The 19609-nt window shown below is 42.7% G+C and overlaps 1 protein-coding gene across 2 annotated transcripts; it reads left to right on the top strand.

The window, feature by feature from the left end:
• Position 1: 1 nt before the first annotated feature.
• Positions 2-17700, top strand: ints9 (integrator complex subunit 9). Of its 2 annotated transcripts, none has more exons than XM_029002558.1 (17): positions 2-99; positions 333-460; positions 1147-1184; positions 1281-1343; positions 1675-1814; positions 1919-2005; positions 3279-3399; positions 4869-5003; positions 5126-5237; positions 6297-6477; positions 7914-7974; positions 8623-8794; positions 9218-9342; positions 10751-10918; positions 13112-13210; positions 13556-13693; positions 17433-17700. In XM_029002558.1, exons 2-17 carry the CDS (start codon positions 367-369, stop codon positions 17604-17606), a joined length of 1908 nt encoding a protein of 635 aa, XP_028858391.1. In that variant the 5' UTR covers positions 2-99; positions 333-366; the 3' UTR covers positions 17607-17700. The 2 variants fall into 2 exon arrangements, with proteins under 2 accessions (XP_028858391.1, XP_028858390.1); XM_029002557.1 differs by having other exon boundaries at positions 1124-1184.
• Positions 17701-19609: the final 1909 nt, after the last annotated feature.

Here is a 19609-nt window from a genome sequence, read left to right as displayed (position 1 = left end):
TCTCGCCTCCACTTCAGTCGAAGAAATTCACAACAGACCACGACATGTACCTCAAAGCCTAAGTTTACATCGTTTTAGCTGAACTAAACAATGAAATTGGTGAGTTTAATTAAACGTTAAACAGCAAGAATTTGTTGAGATCGGTGAGCTGAACGGTTTGCACATTTCGGTACTGAATTGTCAGTAATACGTCAGTTTAGATGGCTTGTTTGATAAACGTACTTTTCGCCTTTCCGCTATTGTTCTGTTTTTTGGTCACATGGTATCAGTGTAAATATAATTAAAATGTTAACACACGTGACTAAGAAGTGTCGCGATTTTAATAATTCCAGTATTGCCTGTCCGGACACCCTACGTTGCCCTGCAATGTTCTCAAGTTCAAGTCCACCACCATTATGCTGGACTGCGGCCTGGACACGACGTCTGCACTGCACTTCCTACCACTTCCCTTGGTCCACAGGTGAGGAAGCGAGGTCTGAGGTGTGCAGTGACACGATGAGCAGGGCCTTTCTGCTCTCTTGCTCTCTGCCTCTGTTTAGCGTTTCGGTATAAACTGACGTCAAACGAATTGACTTAATTTTAGCATAAAGTGTAAACCTGCCATTTTATTAAGGAAACCTTATATTTGAATCGTCCTCTATCATGAAAATGTCACTTTGTGATATTATTTAACATTAATACAAGTTCCCCTAGCCTGTCTATGTCGTGTAGTGGCTTGAAATGCGATAGGTGTAAAGAGTTCTGTGGTCATTCTGCTTCACCGTACAGAGAGCGGCAGCTCAGACGGTCAAATCTGGAATTTGTCCCCTTATGGCCTCATAATGGTAAAGGTTACCTCCCATTTCTTATGCTTTGTCGTTTCCACAAACGCCCCCTCAACTTCTATAGGCCCCTCTCCTCCTCGCCCCGCCTCTCTCCTCCTCATTAGCATTTAAAGCTACACCGAAACGGCGCGTCCTGGGAAATCTCATTGTGGGACAGGATCAAAGTGGCTGTAATTCTCCACCAAGAATTTTGATACAAAAGATACAGATACAAAATTAGGGGACCTTTGAGTGTTTGAAGTTAGTCATCTATCAATATATTTTTTTTGTGCTTTTTCTGTTTTTCTTTGAACCTGCAGTCAACTTTTTTCCAAACTCCCAGGATGGGTGTCCAAAGATGGAGCCATAAACCTTGACAAGGCAAGTGTTCTATACTCTATCATTTAGATATCGGTGTACAGAGTTTGCTTGCTTTATTTGCATGTCGAGCTCAGTTCTCCTGCTGATTCGTTTCAGGAGCTCAAGGAGTGTGCAGGCCGAGTTTTTGTGGATTCTCAGCCAGAGTTCTGTCTTCCTGAGGTATGCATGAACTTGTAATGTTGTAGCCTGGATAAATGTGGACACTGTAATAAAATATGATTGTCTGGGTGAACGCAGGACTCTCATTGGCTGATTGGTGTGGATGTAAATTACACTAGTAATGCTTGCCATATGCGAGCGAGATAAACTATAAAACCAAAATACCATACTGAAACCATTTTTTGCGGTAAACAAGAAATTCATTCAAAAACCTTTTTGTCAAGAATTCGAGCCCAAATGTGACGTTCCCAGCAGCGAGCATGTAAATACATGTACCACACCCTGTATGTCTGGGGAATACGAAACGCCATCTCTCTTCTGATTCCCGCAGCAAGAGCTGCTTGACCTGTCCACCATAGATGTCATTCTGATTTCCAACTACCACTGCATGATGGCCCTGCCTTACATAACAGAGAACACCGGCTTCACTGGAACAGTTTACGCCACAGAGCCCACGCTGCAGATTGGCAGGTAGCTCATGCTCTTCCACCCCCCCCCCCCCCCCAGCCCCCCCCCAAACGCACACATGTCTGTACCCCGCCATGTGCTGTCTCTTTGCTCTGTGGGCATTTCAGATTGCTGATGGAGGAGCTTGTTGCCTTCATGGAACGAGTACCTAAAGCTCAGTCTGCCACCTGCTGGAAGAACAAGGAAATACAGAGGTGCAGTATTGGCCTGTTAGCCTTCTCATTTGGTTTATGAATTATGCCTTATGAAAACACTGCAGACTGTTTTTTTTCCATCAGAGAGATATTTTGGAAGATTTACTAGTTTGCGGGTCAGATTGTTATAATAAGTGTGCTGATAATCGTTTTGCATGTTTGGGTAGTGGGCGTGGTCCTGGACATGATTATAACAGAGATGATGGTTGTCATGTCCACTGACTCTGCTGTAAACAGAGAAGTAGGGAGGAGAGCGAAGTGTGCATTCGGTTTGCCAGATTGGGCGGTTTTGTGATTTGGATTTTGGGAAAGAGAAATGGGAACAGAAGAACACTATTCAAATTGAAATAAGTTAATAAAAAAAAAACTTCTCTTGACGCTGAAATTTCCAACTCTATACTATTTCCAATACTACAGGAACTTTTTAATACTTTTTTTTTTAATTAAAAACAATATTTTAAAAATATTTTCAATAAAAACAGAACACCATATATACACACTCACACAACATAAATAAATAGAAAAATGGATCATATTTATATATATAAACACACAAGCACACACTAATGTATATTAGTATGACATAGTTAGCTGGCTGATTTACAGTGGCAATTAAAATATTCTTATTACGTTTGAACAACTTTCCTTCTCTCTCTGCGTTTAATTCGAATTGATGTAGCGGGGGGAGGGGCTGACCGCTGCAATGCCTGTTGAAAATCATTTTTAGCCTGCCTAGGATTTCCGAGAACTGGGCCAGCAGGAGGCCGCTTTTCTTGCACTGACGGGCTCAGCGCAAAATATATGTGTGGTTTTACTCCGTTTCCCTCCAGTTGTTAGAATTGAATTTTTATTGATTTTTAAAAAATAGATTGATAGATAACAACTGCTGCACAGCATGAAACTCCTACCCAGAGGGGCACTGTACTCAGGCAGCCACAGGCACTGCCAGATGCCACCAGAAATCAGCAAGCAGCATCATTATGATATAATCAATTGTTATTGTGATACACTGCAGGACAGCACACGGTGACACAACGAAACGTGTCCTCTGCTTTTAACCATCACCCTTGGTGAGCAATGGCAGCATGTTTTCGGTTGAGGCTCAATTCTCGAGCTATGTGTTCATATGGTCATATATTTTCTATATGATGAGTGTGAATGAAACCTTTACATGTGTTTGCCAGTACAGTTGCCTGTGGCCCTTTGAGCCGAGCTAAAAAAAAAAAAAAGGTATGTAGGATATGTTCTTTTATTAATTATTGACTTCTTGCAGGCTTCTCCCCGGGCCACTGAAGGATGCGGTGGACGTGTGGGCGTGGAAGCGCTGCTACGGCACGCAGGAGGTGAACTCTGCACTCAGCAAGGTGCAGCTGGTGGGATACTCCCAGAAAGTGGTGAGTCCGTCCCGCCTGACCATCGCCAGGGTACCAGGGCCCATTCACAGACAAATGACCACATTTAGCAGGAATGGTGCGAGTTTAGAAGATCTGGGTTCATGTTTGGTTCTAATACCCAATACTGGATACATCTGTACATGTCGTTGACCTAATGTTGTGGGTCCGTTGTACATTCTAATATCTGTGTGGCTGCTTTAACAAATCATGATGCAATAACTGTTTGAAATATCTGGGTCCCGTTGTACAAAAAATTGTGAAAGTAGGTTAAGGTGAGAACGCAAGGGTAATGAAGACATTCCATTTGGTGCAGTTTTGACACAGGGGAGGTCTGGGCAAGTTTGTGCCTCATCATGACTGTGATAAAGCCCATATTCTCAGGATGTGCTCTGGTTCAGAGTATGAATAAATGCTACTCAGTGTCCTTTTATTTGTACCTGCCAAAAATCCTGAAAGTATTTTTACACAACAGTTAAATAACTGTTTCATAGATTATGAAAAATTCATTTTCTTTGTTTGTTGAAAATTGTTAAGCAGGCTTACTCAAGTATTGCAATGCTCATTTGAATCAATATTTGGGTAATAATGCTGCATTTAGTCTGAAAGAGGAAGTTGGTATTTTTGTAGTTCAAAATCAGATTTCCAACAAAATTCAATATGATCAGTAAATTGTTAAGAAATGCTTACAGATGCTAAACATGGCTTAATGTTTCTACTGGTATTTGGATGTCATTACTTGGTCCAATCTCCAGGGTGTACAGGTGGGTGGGACATAATGCTTAACCTGTGAGAGGAGGAGGATGAACTTTAAGGCAGTTTTTGCCATATAGCTCATGTTAAACATAAAAAAAAGATTAATGACAATAATATACTGGGTTTAATAACATTTTTAAATGTTAATGGTTTATTGTTAATGGTTTATTGTTAATGTTTTATTGTATATCTTATATTTATGCTCTGCAGATGAAAGCATAATGTTGGAATTCAAGCATATGATTACTTTTTGTTAAAAGCAAAATAGTACATTGATAATATTTGAACATACACTGATTTAAATTTATTTTTACAGCGGCTTATGATAGAATTGTCTGGAGTGGTATATATGGTGCAATATCATAATATCATATCAATTGTATTGTATTGCTGTATTCACTGTATTCCCACACTTTCATATGAGTCCACAGTTTTTTTTACATACCCTTTTATTTTCACTTATTTTGCTGAGATGCCATTTTACCATATAATTTATTTGTCTTGACCACTGTTTCCAAATTTTCATTCAAATCAAATTGATCAACATCACACTTCGGTATAGTGCAACAATGTGGGCTGTGAAGAACCTGACCTTGCTTGAACATTGCCGGAACCATAAATAACCATGGATTATGGTTAGCGCTACATTTTTTCCCCAGAGATTTTAGTTTTTCTTACACTTTTTGGATATTTTTCCCATCCATTTCACATTCCAGGAGCTGTTTGGTGCAGTGCAGGTCACACCCTTAAGTTCTGGGTACTCGCTGGGAAGTTCCAACTGGATCATCCAATCACATCATGAGAAAGTGTCCTATGTGTCTGGCTCCTCCCTTCTGACCACACATCCACAGGTTGGTACAAAGTGAGAAACAACACAGGATGTGCCTTAAACATCATTAACTGTCATTGTTGAACATATTGAAGAGCCTGTGTGCCATTTGTTTTTTTGTTTTTTATTTGTATTGTGACCCAGCCTATGGACCAGACTTCCCTGAAGAATAGTGATGTCCTCATCCTTACTGGCCTGACACAGATTCCCACCGCCAACCCTGATGGCATGCTGGGAGAATTCTGCAGTAACCTCGGTGAGTCTGCACATCTTTTCTTTACGCTTTCCCCTAAAGAATATATTTGACTGCAGACTTGCTTAAGAATGTATTATTACTAGAATTTACCATATAAGACTGTTGAAAGACTGTTGAAAAGGCCAAAAAATGGCCATGACCAAAATACCCCTCACATGCACCTGAAATACTGCACGGGCAAGAATCAATCACAGTTTTTTTCCATAGGAAACGTGGTCTCAGGTCAGGCTTGCTCTCTTATGCAAACAGATATTGCCCGCTCCCTCGTTCTGATTGGGCACAGAAAAGATTTGGCAGTGTGGGAAAACACCCTTTAGATATTTCTGGGTTTGTGAAAATAAGGAGGGAAATTTGCCTGGCCACAGCAGAAAGTGGAAAGTACAAATTTAAGAGCATCAAAAACCAATAACAACAATTTCTCTCAATTTCAATTTTGAAAACACGCCTTATGTAGGATGAAATGGTCCGAGATTTTAGAGCGTTTAATACGTGAATATGTCATATATTGCAGACAAGATTCCCGCATATTGACATTCTCGCAAATTGAATAAAATATCCCAGAAATAAGAGCATCCTGATTGGCTTATTTTGCTAAGTAAACCAATCAGTTGTCATCACGCCCAGGCTTTTATTAACTTATGGAGGACTGAAGTTATGATAAGTGTTATTGTGGGTGTGACTATTCAAGTCTCTTTAGGGGTGAGATGGGGGGTCTGTTAAACTCCCTGAAATGAGTTTGCATGATGCCTGCATATTGGTAAACTCTGTTGGAATTATGTCTGCTCACTGCTCTCTCTGGGGAATGGTTAAATGCAGAGGACACATTTCACTGGGTGCTGTGGTGTGGTGTCACATGTGACAACCTTTCACTTTCACTTAGTACTGCACAAATGGAGGAGAGGTTGATTTTATAACCACTTAATCCAATCATATCATCTTACCATGACACTGCGAGAAAGGCATATGTGAGAGATATAGTTATAATGATTATGAGGGAGGGTTTTGAGTTGAACACTGCTCATAATTTTTATTATTGATTTTTGTCTGTTTCTTTTTCAGCCATGACCATTCGCGCTGGCGGTAACGTCCTGGTTCCCTGCTACTCATCTGGAGTCATCTATGATCTGCTGGAGTGTCTGTACCAGTTCATGGACTCTGCCAACTTGGGCTCTGCACCGTTCTACTTCATCTCACCCGTGGCCAACAGCTCGCTGGAGTTCTCGCAGATCTTTGCTGAATGGTGAGAACAGTCGCTGTAGTCTGTCCATTAATTTGGGAGAGGGGGAATTCTGGTGATGAATGCATTCCTGGAGTAGGGAACCTTAATTTGTACTTTTTTATTTTTCGGAACCTCATATTGAGGTCCAGTGATTCCTATTCATTTTAAATAACTCAACGAAATTGAGTCTATAATGTAACAATAATATTATAATAAGATAACATTGTTTTTTTTTTTTTTATATAAACTGGATTTGACTCTGATCTACTAGGTACTATATTGACTGGGTTAAATAGAATTGCATTACTTAAAAAAGAGACTAAAATACAATTTTTGTTGACTAAAATTAGACTAAAATATTAATGGATAATTCTGACTAAAATATTCTTACTTTTAGTTGACTGAAACTTGACTAGACTAAAATGAGTCTGGACGTGAGTAAGACCGATAGACGAAAATGACAGCTGGGTGCAAAGACCAAATTTAGACAGCTTGTTCTGCGCAGGTGCAACACCCTGGCCAGTTCATCTCTTCCCATTTGAGCCTCTTTCTTACACTTGTCTTTGTCATAGTTTTAAATTGACAATGGGTTTGAGTATGAAGACTTAATCATGAGTAATCATAATTAATTTGTTTGAATATTGTGTGATGCATTTATTTATCAATTGACAGCACTAATTTTAATAAAATTTTAATACTTAATAGTGTAACATGCATTAAAGTTTTGGATTTGAGTCTGAAGAGCATCTCGTGCGGCACCCAGCAGAGTGGCAAGTTACACGTAAAGCTGGGAGTTACACAGCTAGCTACTCAGCAAGGTGGTGCTCTGCAAGCCTCTGCAGACACCACAGTCAAAGTTGAATATTTTTGAAAAGTGGCCTGACAATTCTGATATTCTATTCACTGAAAATGTAAAAACAGCTGAAATACAAGATTCTGGGATCGGTCTGTCACGTTTTGCAATTTCACTCTGCCTGAAATGGCAAGCAGTAATTTAAAGTACCCAGCTGTACAGCGCCATCTACAGGAGTGGAGGTAGTTGCGCACTGATTCTCATGTCTGCTGACCACTCTGAAAACGCTCTACAGCACCACCTGGTGGACTAAATTTGTATACAGAAATATCAATATTTGATGTCCCTGTATTGATAGATTATCACCACATAATATATCGCAATATATTGCTGTTTCGAAATATCATGTGATTCCTGTAGACCTACTTTTTGTTAACTGAAATAATGAGGCATAGCTATGAAACACTTTGTGTTGGAATCGCGAGGGTGGTGCTCAGTAATGGCGTGCTCAGTAACCACGACTACATTTTGAGCATGAGGCTAGAATGGAGAGCTTGGTTGTTGCTTTTTATGCAGAATCAAAATTTTCATGTTCAGCCAACTGTTAACATGAAATTGGGGATATAGTCTGATTTGTCTGTGTTGTCTTCATTCCACCCCTTAGGCTTTGCCAGAATAAGCAGTCAAAGGTCTACCTCCCTGAGCCACCATTTCCACACGCTGAGGTAGGGATCTGAAGGGGAGACTCCACCACAATCACCTCTATCTTGAATGGCGATTGTCAAGCAAAGCACGCAGTGCGCACACAACAAAATGTGTCCTCTGCTTTTAACCACCACCCTGAGTGAGCAGTGGTGCCCGGGGAGCAGTGTGTGGGGATGGCGCTTTGCACGGTGGCACCTCAAGGGCACCTTGACTGTTTGGGATTTGAACCGGCAAGGCCCGCTAGCCCACCACTGCTCAACCTTGTATAAATGTAAATAGAAGCCCATAAACTGCTCAGTATAAACAATATAGAGGATTCCCGTGGCAACCTGTGAGCTTCTTGGCCAAGAGAGTTAAGGCTGGGCTGAAAAATAATGTTGGCCGCACTAAATATTGACACTGAACATTTTCACTTAGGGGTGTACTTAATTTTTTTGCCATTAATGTCCGTGTGTTTTAGTTATCTTGAGGGGCAGTAAATGTACACTGTTATACAAGCTGCACACTGACTACCTTACATTGATGTTATGACTTTGATACAGTCCCAAGGAGAGATATTTGCAAAAATATAAGTGATGTACTCCCTTTTATGTGATTGTGTAAAGCCTGACCTCAGTTACATTGACATGCATTGGTTGGTTGGAGGTTAACTGGTTAAACACTTTCAGCTCATCCAGACCAACAAGCTGAAGCACTACCCCAGCATCCACGGAGACTTCAGCAGTGAGTTTCGCCAGCCATGTGTGGTCTTCACCGGCCACCCGTCGCTACGCTTTGGGGACGTGGTGCACTTCATGGAGCTCTGGGGCAAGTCCAGCCTCAACACTGTCATCTTCACAGGTGAGGGCTCATGAAATGAGCTCACCTTTCCATTCTAAAATTTCATTTTCATCAAGCATCAGTAGTATAATTCACTCTGGTTCCAGCACACTGGGAGATCAGTTTGAAAATTGTCTAATGCAGGGGTCACCAAACCTGGCCCTGGTTTATCCTCTTTTAACATGACTGTCTGCATTGATCTGGACTTTTGCTGTGTGTTGCCATGCTTTCTCTGCCCAGAGTCAATCATCTGTTGTTCCAGTGTTATTACACATGCTAAAACCTTGTTTTCTGACATAATTTTCGTTTTAAAAGGGCACTGCAAGACCCACCCACTCGTACTTGTCACTGGATAAGGGTGTCTGGTAAACGCTGTAAATGTAGTTTTGGATGACCCACTGTTGATTGGAAATGTTTCTTCACCTACATCTTCAATCCCCACAGAGCCGGATTTCTCTTATCTGGATGCTTTGGCTCCATATCAGCCTCTGGCCATGAAGTGTGTTTACTGCCCCATTGACACCCGGCTCAACTTCCACCAGGTCACCAAGCTGCTCAAAGAAGTTCAGGTTCGTGCTTATAATCGAGAATTAAAAACCTTTGGCATTTTGTTTTCTTTCATATCAACACACAGTGCGTCTGGGAAGTATTCACTTCACCTTTTCCACCTTTGGTTATGGAAGAGCCCTTGGTCATTCATCCGTTGCTCCATTTGTATTATGTTCCGTAAAAACCCGATTCTCTGACACTGTTTTCCTTCAAAAATGACGAAGGCCCCTGTTTTCATTGGGACCATCAATTTTGCAGCGTTTTTTCTGTGAATACTTCTGTTCATGTTTTATTAATTTGTTTTTAATCTATTTTGGAACAAGGCTATACCTAAGAAAAGGGAAGCACTGTGAATGCGTTGTGTTTTTCTTATGTTTTGAAATGCATGACTTCCTCCCCCAAATCAATTGTTTTCTTTTCCTTAATATTTTTTACATAACTGTTCAATAGTTTAGGGTCGTTTAGAAAATCCTTCCGTTTTTGATAGAAAACATGCACTTTAATTGTGCACTGTGTGCACTTTAATGACAATCACATTGACAATGGAATATATGCATAGAGAGGCCAATTATCAGCAGTAATTAGTACAGTGGAATGCTGTGTTCAGTGACGCAAGTCACTTCACAGAGCGTGACCGATTAGTGATTGAAGTGATTGTCATATGTGATGCACAGCACACGGTGCACACAGTAACATTTGTCCTCTGAATTTAACCCGTCACCCTGAGTGAGCAGTGGGCAGCCATGACAGGCGCCCGGGGAGCAGTGTGTGGGGACAGTGCTTTGCTCAGTGGCACCTGTGCTCAGTGGCACCTGTGCTCAGTGGCACCTGTGCTCAGTGGCACCTGTGCTCAGTGCCGGATCGGGATTCGAACCGGCAACCTTCTGATTACAGGGCCGCTTCCTTAACCGCTAGGCCACCACTGGCCGATTATTATTATTGGGGTGGTAGTAGCCTAGTGGGTAACACACTTGCCTATGATCCAGAAGAGCCAGGTTCAAATCCCACTTACTACCATTGTGTCCCTGAGCAAGACACTTAACCCTAAGTTGTTCCGGGGGGGGGGACTGTCCCTCTAACTACTGATTGTAAGTCGCTCTGGATAAGGGCGTCTGATGAATGCTCTTAAAAATTAGAAAACCGATAAAAATTCAGACTAGTAGAGTATCTGGTGCATCGGCAAATGTGACTATTTCTTATTCGTTTTCATATATTTGCCTCATTAAGTTTGTTCAATTTTTTTGGACATGTCTTCTAAGTGATCCTAAACATTTGAATGAAAAGATGTTCTTTAATATTTAGAATTCTCCAATTCAGTTTATCCTCTTTCTGTTTCTATTTTTACCCATGATTCTCCTTTTAGCTCTTTTTGTCTGACCCCATTTATCTTTCATTGTCTCATTATTTCTTGTCTCTCCCCCCCTCCAGCCTGTACATGTGGTGTGTCCAGAGCCGTACACGCAGCCCCCTCCCTCTCAGTCCCACCGTTCCGACCTGATGCTGGAGCTCCAGCCGGCACCCATGCCCTACCGCCGCTGCGCCGTGCTAAGCCTGCCCTTCCGCCGCAGATACGAGCGGATACACCTGCTGCCTGAGGTCAGGGTGATGGTTTCATCAGCTAACATTGAGTTACCACGTTAACGTGACGTTTTTTTTTTCCATTCAACCTTTTTACTTGGGGGTTGTTATTTAAGATCTTGCACAATGGATGGGTTCAGGAATCATACATCTGGCAACAGTGACAAATTGATGGGCAGGTATTAAATTATCCAGAAATAGGCATGTCAGTCATTGCCATTGGCTCCTCCCATTTTATTAAAGCATCATTAAAGATAGTGTACAGGGTGACAGAAATAATTACACAACAGTGCAGTGATATAAAGTGTACGTGTGTGAAAATGGCAAACATGGAACACAGGCAGAGCAAGAATTACACGTCAACCAAGATTACATACAGCGCTAAACCTGTGAAATGAGTGGAATAAAAGGTAAGGTGCCAAATAAAGAGATTTACTGTGCAGTATGGAACAGTGCTATAAAATTACAATGTAAACATAGAAGAGGTTGTGTGTGTGTGTGTGTGTGTGTGTGTGTGTCAGTCCAGTCTCTTGAGTGTTCAGGCAGTGAGTGTATGTAAGGGGTGTGTAGAGTCCTTCAGGATGCTGGTGGCTTTCCTGATGCAGTGTGTGTTGTAAACGTCCATTATGAAGGGAAGAGTGACTCCGATCTTCTCAGCCGTCCTCACAATCCGCTGTAGGGTCTTGCGGTGTGGTGTAATTCTCAAACCAGACAGTGATGCAGCTGGACAGAATGCTCTCAACAGTCTCTCTATAGAAGGTGTTGAGGATGGGTGGTGGGAGATGGGCTTTCCTCAGCCTCCACAGGGAGGAAAGATGCTGCTGGGCTATTGAGCTGGTTCTGAGAGTCCAGGAGAGGTTCTACTCTAGATGAAGACGCAGGAAATTTGTGTTCTTGACAAACTCCACACAGGATCAGTCAATGTTCAGTGGGCAGTTGTCCCTTCGTGTTCTTCAGAATCAACAATCATCTCTTTAGTTTTGTCCATGTTCAGAAACAGAATGCTGAATCATTGTTCTTGCTGATTAGACCCACCCGGTTGTGTCATCGGCAAACTTTAAGATGTCCAGTGGGTCCAGGGTGGAGGGCGGCAGGGTCTTCATATGTTTTATGACCAGCCTCTCGAGGCACTTTATCATGATGGGACACGACACTAAAACCTTTTTAGGCGCGGGCACAGTGGTGGTGGCCTTGAAACACGTTGCTGTGTCAATGGCGGTGCTCAGTGAGATGTTAAAGATGTCTGTGAGAACATGTGCAAGCTGGTCTGTACATTCTCTGCAAAGAGTCATAGGTTTCTTGTCTTCAAGATACAGATGACTACCAGACGGTTCTTTTTATTCTATTTTTATTCTATATCTATTTATTTATGTAAATTCTGAGGACATACTTGGCGAATAACATCTGTTATATTTTGAATGCTACCTGTCTTAACTTGTAGAAACCGTTCTATAATTAACATTTTGAAACAACATTTGTGTAAGTTGTCATGTTTCCTCATAATCTACATACATATGTCGATAAAAACCAACAAAGCACTCTCTAGTCTTTGCACTCCAGCACATGGGGGAAAGAGTCTGGTGCCCCAGTCTGGTTTTCAGTATTTTTTTGCTCTTTGTCTGTCATACAACAAAGAGGTAAAAAAGGAGTGGAGCAAAGGGAAATTGCTGAAATAGGGTCACCATGTATACTTGCATTCAGTCGTGTTTTTAGTTTGCTTTGCCATAAAAATATGTTTTTGAGATTTAATTTGAAATGCAATGTTATCTCATCAGTACAAACTAAGGTATCATATAATGACAAGAATTTATGTTTGATTCTCAAGAAAAATTGTGTATCAGCAACCATTTATTGTTATAGTAAAATATGATCTGTATGATACAGTTCTAATTTTTGGAGATTTTTTTTTTCTTTGTAGTTCAAGAAAACTAATCCTAAAATTAGATTAATGAGATGCAGTTTATGGGTTAATGAGATGCTCTCTGGTTAGTATGTGGTTGCAAAGAAAAAGGAAACAAATAATTACATTTTTATTTAAAAATTTTATAGCATGCCACTTTTTTTTTTTTGCATTCCTTTAAATTAAACAATTTAAAAAGTGAAAGGAAGTTTTCTTCCCTTAAAGAGGACAGGTGGAAGAAGCAAAATGCGAAACAGCTTAATGTAGGAATGTCGCCTTTTTTTTTTCTTTTTTTTTTTTTCCCCCTGCAGCTCGCCAAATCCCTGGTTCCCTCTGAGATTAAACCTGGCATCTCCGTGGCGACCGTGTCCGCAGTGCTGCAGTCCAAGGACAATAAGCATGTGCTTCAGGTCTGTGTGTGTGTGTGTGTGTGTGTGTGTTTGAAAGGGGTCCAGGGTTTCCTTAACCCGAAAGGGAATATGAAAATCGTGAGCACCATTATTCTGCCTGTTTTTCATAAAATTCCCCCTGAAGTTGTCAGGGGACTGCAGCTCTCATGCTTTTCAGAACAAGATTGAGACTACAACAGGTGCATAGAGGGGTGAACACTATTATTCAGCGTGCGCCACACAGCTTCTCGTGAACAAGGCTTTTGTTTGTGGCTTGCAGACAGTTAGATCTTTCTCCTGCTTTAGGAAGCTTCAGGATGCTGCCTTAATCCTTAATCTCATATCCACATGTCCATGTGTCTGCAGCCCGTACCCAAAGCGGCCCCTGCTCCCCCCAGTAAGAAGAGGAAGCGAGTGATCGAGGAGCCACCCGAGCTGCTGGCTCCTAAGCCCTTGCTGAGTGGTGCTGTGCCCCTGGAGCCCTTCCTGGCCACTCTGCACAAGGTGAGTGACAGCAGCTCACATTTTCCCCAGAGTTGTGAATCATCATTGGTCTCAGGATTCCATTACAAGTTTCTTAACAATGAGTGAAGTCATGCATTTCTGTCTTGAATCTATCGCCAGCAAATTATTTAGACATTCTTTTTGGGTTGTCATGGGATTGAGATCTAATTTGATATTTAAGTAGGTATAGGGATCCTGAATTCAGGATCGAGACAGAAAGGATCAGGATTTGTATACTTGTGGTCAACCAACCAAGCATATCCAGCCCACAGATGTGGACCACAGACAGACGATGGCCAACACAAACTTTGCAGTCACTACACTACACAGCGTCCTTTGGTGGGCCTCACACAATCATTCACACCAGACTGCCCCCCCCATCCTTGGCTATGTTCACAGAACAATTTGTGATCACTCCACATGGAGTTTGAGTCACTATGGCTGATTTTCTGCAACCTGTGTGCCTCTGAAGAGCATCTTGAAGAGTGATGCTCTACGAGCCTCTGCAGACAAAAAGTTGAATATTGTGGAACTTTGACCTCTGCATGTTGTGATGCATTAACATGTAACCAATCAAAATAAAGCATCAAAGTGGACCTCAAACCAAGATGGAGGAGAGGTTGATGTATAAGTTGATTATAGCAATTTAACTCCGCCATATGTGCAACAGGAAAATGGAGAATTATGGTGAAAAATGTCAGATGTTGTCTGCCAGGTGGGTTTTGACCGTTGGCAGTGTAGAAATATCACGTGATGCCTATAGACCTACTTCTCAGGGTGCAGAGTGGAAATCGGACTTGACCAGATGAAAATACACTGCTCAAAAAAAATAAAGGGAAAACAACACAATGTAACTCCCAAGTCAATCACACTTCTGTGAAATCAAACTGCCACTTAGGAAGCAACACTGACAATCAAGTTGTCACATGCTGTTGTGCAAATGCAATTGACAACAGGGGGAAATTATAGGTAATTAGCAAGACATCCCCAATAAAGGCGTGGTTCTGCAGGTGGTGACCCCAGACCACTTCTCAGTTCCTATGCTTTCTGGCTGATGTTTTGGTCACTATTGAATGCTGGCGGTGCTTTCACTCTAGTGGTAGCTAGGTTGCACAGCCCTCCATGTGCTCGCCAGAGGTACCTAATGCCTGACTGTCATTAGGTACCAAGATGAGATCCTCATACCCCTTGTGAGACCCCATGCTAGTCCTGAGTTCCTCCTAATGCAAGGCATTGCTAGATCTCACGTGGCTGGACTGTATCAGCAGTTCCTGCAAGACTAAGGCATTGATGCTATGGACTGGCCCGCCCGATCTGAATTAATTTATTAAAAATTGTTAAATCACTGACACCCCTACTAAAAACAAAGCATATCTGTTGTTGGAAAACAAGTAAAAAAGCAAGCTGAGAAAGATAAGTAAACCCAACCCTGAACGTAAACGTCTTAATTCCCCCCTTCTCCCAGAGTCCTGGCCAGCTTCCACCACAGGCCTCCAACTATTGATCAAACGCTAATTAAACGGGAAATAAAACGCTTGCTGCTGCACTTCCCCCCCCCACGCACCCCGGCAAAACCGATTTTCCTTTTTCTGGAGGTGGCGGAACCACCGGATCTCAACGCGTTTCAAGGTGAACCTCCCCGACATTAATTAGGCGGCCCGGCGAGGGAGACGCGACACTTTTATTGTCATCCGGCAGGCAGCTCTTTTGTCCTCCAGAAGAAGACTCGAACAGGAAAAGTTTCGCAGTTCCTCATCGCGCCCGTCATTCTCCCTGAACCTTTTGTTCGCGCTCGGCCCTGCTCAGGGACTCGGGGACTTGCGAGCCTCCATAATTCTTTTGTCATTCTCCCACCGCTCTCCCCCTCCCCGAACTGCCCCTGTAGTCAACCTCCGAATCTGCTTTTCTCTTTGAGAGAGAGAGAGAGAGGGGGGGGGGTCAGAATGTTGTGGGCTAATTTATGGAGCAATCTTTTTTTCCGGAGATTCCACAGCTTGGCGACCGACACCTTTTTTTTTTTCTTCCCAACTGAGGGCCATAAATTTTAGGCCTCGTCTGTCATTGGCCAGCGTACATAACTCTTAATGACCCCATGTCATTTATCAGGAGTCCGATGACGCACAACGAGTCGGACACAAAGCACCATAGTTTTATTATGTTGTTTGCTTGTCTTTTCAAACTGATGTAAATTCAGGAGGAGATCTGGTCAAATCATGAATGATCAGCACAGAAAAATCCACCAATGGGGTTCCCAGTCCCAGTTTTTATTACAAACCGGCCACTGCCACTCTCAGCTCGGTCGTCAGGGTTGGCAGTGGCTGCTCTAGGTTTACTTTACTTTTACTTTGCTTTACTTTACTTGGCAGACAAGAGGAAGACACCAGCAATTCTTATTCGGTTTCCATAGATGTTAAGTTATGAAACTAAGAGCCCTGATAAGGTCTAACTTGTCAAGAATAGCACATGCTAGGCAATTAAGTGCTAGATGAATTGTGTGTATGTGCATGTTAGACTCCTCTGAAATACATTTTAAACAAGTGAGTTTTCAAATGTTTCTTAAGGTTTGTAATATTTATTTGACAATCAGTTCTCTAACTCAGTATAATTCAGTTGATTACGTAACCTTGTAACTCCTGTTACATGTTGGTTTAACACTATACTTATAAATATAGATGAAACTATACTTTGGAAAAGGATTTTTTTTATTGTTATTATTACTTATTTTTTCCTGTTAAGAAGGTCAGTCAGCAGATCTCATATTTTGAGGGGGTGTGGACTCTCTCTCCCTCCACATTCCACACCAGGGCTGAGGGATAATACTCCTCAAGCTCCGTTTAGGGAAAAAAAAGTTCAGTCCTGAGGGGGCGGCATCCTTGAGATCCTTCTGATTCTCAGCTCCAAAGAAGCACTAACGCGCCCGCAGGGCTACATTCTGACCTCTGCAAATGTACAGAACGAACTGGACATTGTCTCGTTCTGTTCATGTTTGGAATATAAATACATTCGCAATGTGTTCTAACTCATTAAATGTTTCCATTTTCACGCGCGTACAGGGCTCCTATTTCTTGGCTTTTTACTGCGAAATGTCTGTCTTTCTGTCTGTCCTGATTTGACCAGTTATGAATCAGCAGTGACAGTCAGCAAAAAATAAATAAATAAATAAATAAAACTTTTTTGATTGCCAGCGGTGACAGGAAGGACACCAGCAGTAGAGACGCGGGGCTCATACAAGATCTGTGGTCTGTGGTCAGCACACTGGCGGTGTGTGATCCTCGTTCACAGTAGAAGAAATGGTGGCTTGCTCCATTTTTAGCATCCTTACACAAGTCTGGATAGACTTGATTTTTTTTTTTTAATCTCTCATCAACAACAGAGCATTCAGGGTGGCGGCTGCCAGAGCCCTTTGCAGGACACACACACACAACGGCTATGGACAATTCACAAGGTCCAAGTTGGGGTCCAAACTCACAACCCTGGATGTGTGAGGCCACGCCAAGAAAACAGTTCTTATTAAATTCACATTCCATGTGACTAATCAATAAAACATTAATACATTGATGTTTAATTTTGATGTATCTTAAAATGAGAAATTCTTAAAAAAGAAAAAAAAAAAGAAAACTGAAAACCTGCATGAATATTTATAATGTGTGTGAAATATTTAGAGTTCCTGACTTGAAACTGGCTTATACCTTCTCCACCGTAAAATATTTAAACCGCTGCCCGCTCTCGGCCCGTGCAGCATGGCATCATGGAGGTGAAGGTGGAGGAGACGGCCGACGGCCACATCCTGCACCTGCAGGCGGAGGACGCGCTCATCCAGCTGGAGGAGGACGGGACGCACATAGTCAGCGACAGCGAGCCGCTGCGCGCCACGCTCCGGGACTTGGTGCTGCGTTTCCTGCAGAAGCTCTGAGCAGCAAGATAAGAATATAATGTAGATAAGAACACATTTTGTATGTTTTTCTTTTTCTGTTTTCGTTTAAATAATAAAAAAAAAATTAAGTCTTTCTTATGTAAATCTTCATTTATTTGTCAACACCAGGGGGCAGTGCTGAGTAATCTGCATGAAAAGGGCTGTAGACCATGGTTTACATGAACCCCTGAACCCTGGTCCTGAGCAAATGTTCCATACATGTTCTAACCCAGTACCAAGGTGAGGTTTTGTCACTTAGGGCGTCTGATAAATGCCAATAAATGTAAATGTGATCCACTTGTATGATGTGACACCTTAAGTGAAAGTGATTGTCATTGTGAAACACTGCAGCACAGCACACGGTGTGTCAACAACGAAGTGTGTCCTCTGCTTTTAACCATCACCCTTGGTGAGCAGTGGGCAGCCATGACAGGCGCCCGGGGAGCAGTGTGTGGGGACGGTGGCACCTCAGTGGCATCTTGGCGGTTTGGGATTCTTCCCCGCTAGGCCACCACTTGTGAATGTGGTGTGATGAAGGGGAGTTCATTGCAGGCTGTGGGTATTATGAGGAACGGGGGATTTAAAGGGGCACACACACACACACACACACACACACACACACACACACACACACACAACAGCTATGGACAATTCACAAGGTCCAAGTTGGGGTCCAAACTCACAACCCTGGATGTGTGAGGCCACGCCTCGGGGGATTTAAAGGGGCGGCGGTTGTCCATGATCTTAATCCCGTATAAATGTCCGGAGGCAGCTGCCCTGACAGGGGAGAGGATGGCGGAAGGCGAAGGTCATGATCTCGTGCTGCATTCTTCTTCTGATGCTGCGATGCCTGCGCCAATGTACATCCATGGGTGACTAGAAGCGTGACGCCACAAGCATCCGAGCAGCCTGGAGGCAGGAGATCAGGTTTCGCCACAGTGGGGAGACGTGGCTGCAGTGATCATGTGACCTCAGCGAACTGCACACTTCCACGTCTGTTCCATTTTGGAACTGGTAATAATCGAAATCTGTCATTAATAGAGCCACAAATTGGTTTCAATCACAGCTGTTCAGCAGAGCAGCTGTCTGGCTCATGAATCAGCGTTATGCAACCATCATCCACGGTCATCCACTCTCGTTCCGTATTCCTGGAACAGTACTAGCCACATGTTTGTCAAAAGATTAAAACTCTTGTTTGCTATTATATACACTGGAACACAAAAATCAGACATCCTAGCTCTGAATGAATGAAATGTTCTTATTAAATACTTTGTTCTTTACATGAATGGAAATCATATTGATCAACCCATGGAGGTCTGGCTTTGGAGTTGAAAAATGAAAATGAAAGTGGAAAAACACACTACAGGCTGATCCAGCTTTGATGTAATGTCCTTAAAACCAGTCAAAATGAGGCTGAGTGGAGTGTGTGGCCTCCACGTGCCTGTATGACCTTCCTACATCAGGGATCTCCTCCCAGACCTGTACTAAAGCTACCGCCAACTCCTGGACAGTCTGTGGTGCAATGTGCTGCTGCAAGACATGATGTCCTAGATGTGCTCTGCTGGATTCAGGTCTGGGGAACGGGCGGGCCAGTCCATAGCATCAAAACCTTCGTCTTGTAGGAACTCCTGACACACTCCAGTCACATGGGGTCAAGCATTGTCTTACATTAGGAGGATCGCAGGGCCAACCGCACCAGCATACGGTCTCACAAGGGGTCTGTGCATCCCCCCAAAGTAGTGCCACCCCACACCATTACTGACCCACTGCCAAACCGGTCATGCTGGAGGAGGTTTCAGGCAGCAGAATGTTCTGCACAGCGTCTCCAGACTCTGTCACGTCTGTCACATGTGCTCAGTGTGAACCTGCTTTCATCAGTGAAGAGCGCAGGGTGCCAGTGGCGAATTTGCCAATCTTGGTGTTCTCTGGCAAACACTAAACGTGCTGCTCAGCTTTAAGACGGAAGTGCAAAATGAAGGAAAAAATTGTGAATTAACGTCAAC

This window comes from Denticeps clupeoides, chromosome 14 (genome assembly GCF_900700375.1).
Source record: "Denticeps clupeoides chromosome 14, fDenClu1.1, whole genome shotgun sequence".
NCBI lineage: Eukaryota > Metazoa > Chordata > Actinopteri > Clupeiformes > Denticipitidae > Denticeps > Denticeps clupeoides.
Note: the sequence above shows the minus strand (reverse complement) of the source record. Positions and strands in the feature narration are given on the sequence as shown.

Coding starts and splice junctions, on each gene's coding strand:
- ints9 (XM_029002557.1), top strand. Junction 1,815..1,918: donor CCCACGCTGCAGATTGGCAG/GTAGCTCATGCT, acceptor TGGGCATTTCAG/ATTGCTGATGGAGGAGCTTG. Junction 5,238..6,296: donor AGAATTCTGCAGTAACCTCG/GTGAGTCTGCAC, acceptor TTTCTTTTTCAG/CCATGACCATTCGCGCTGGC.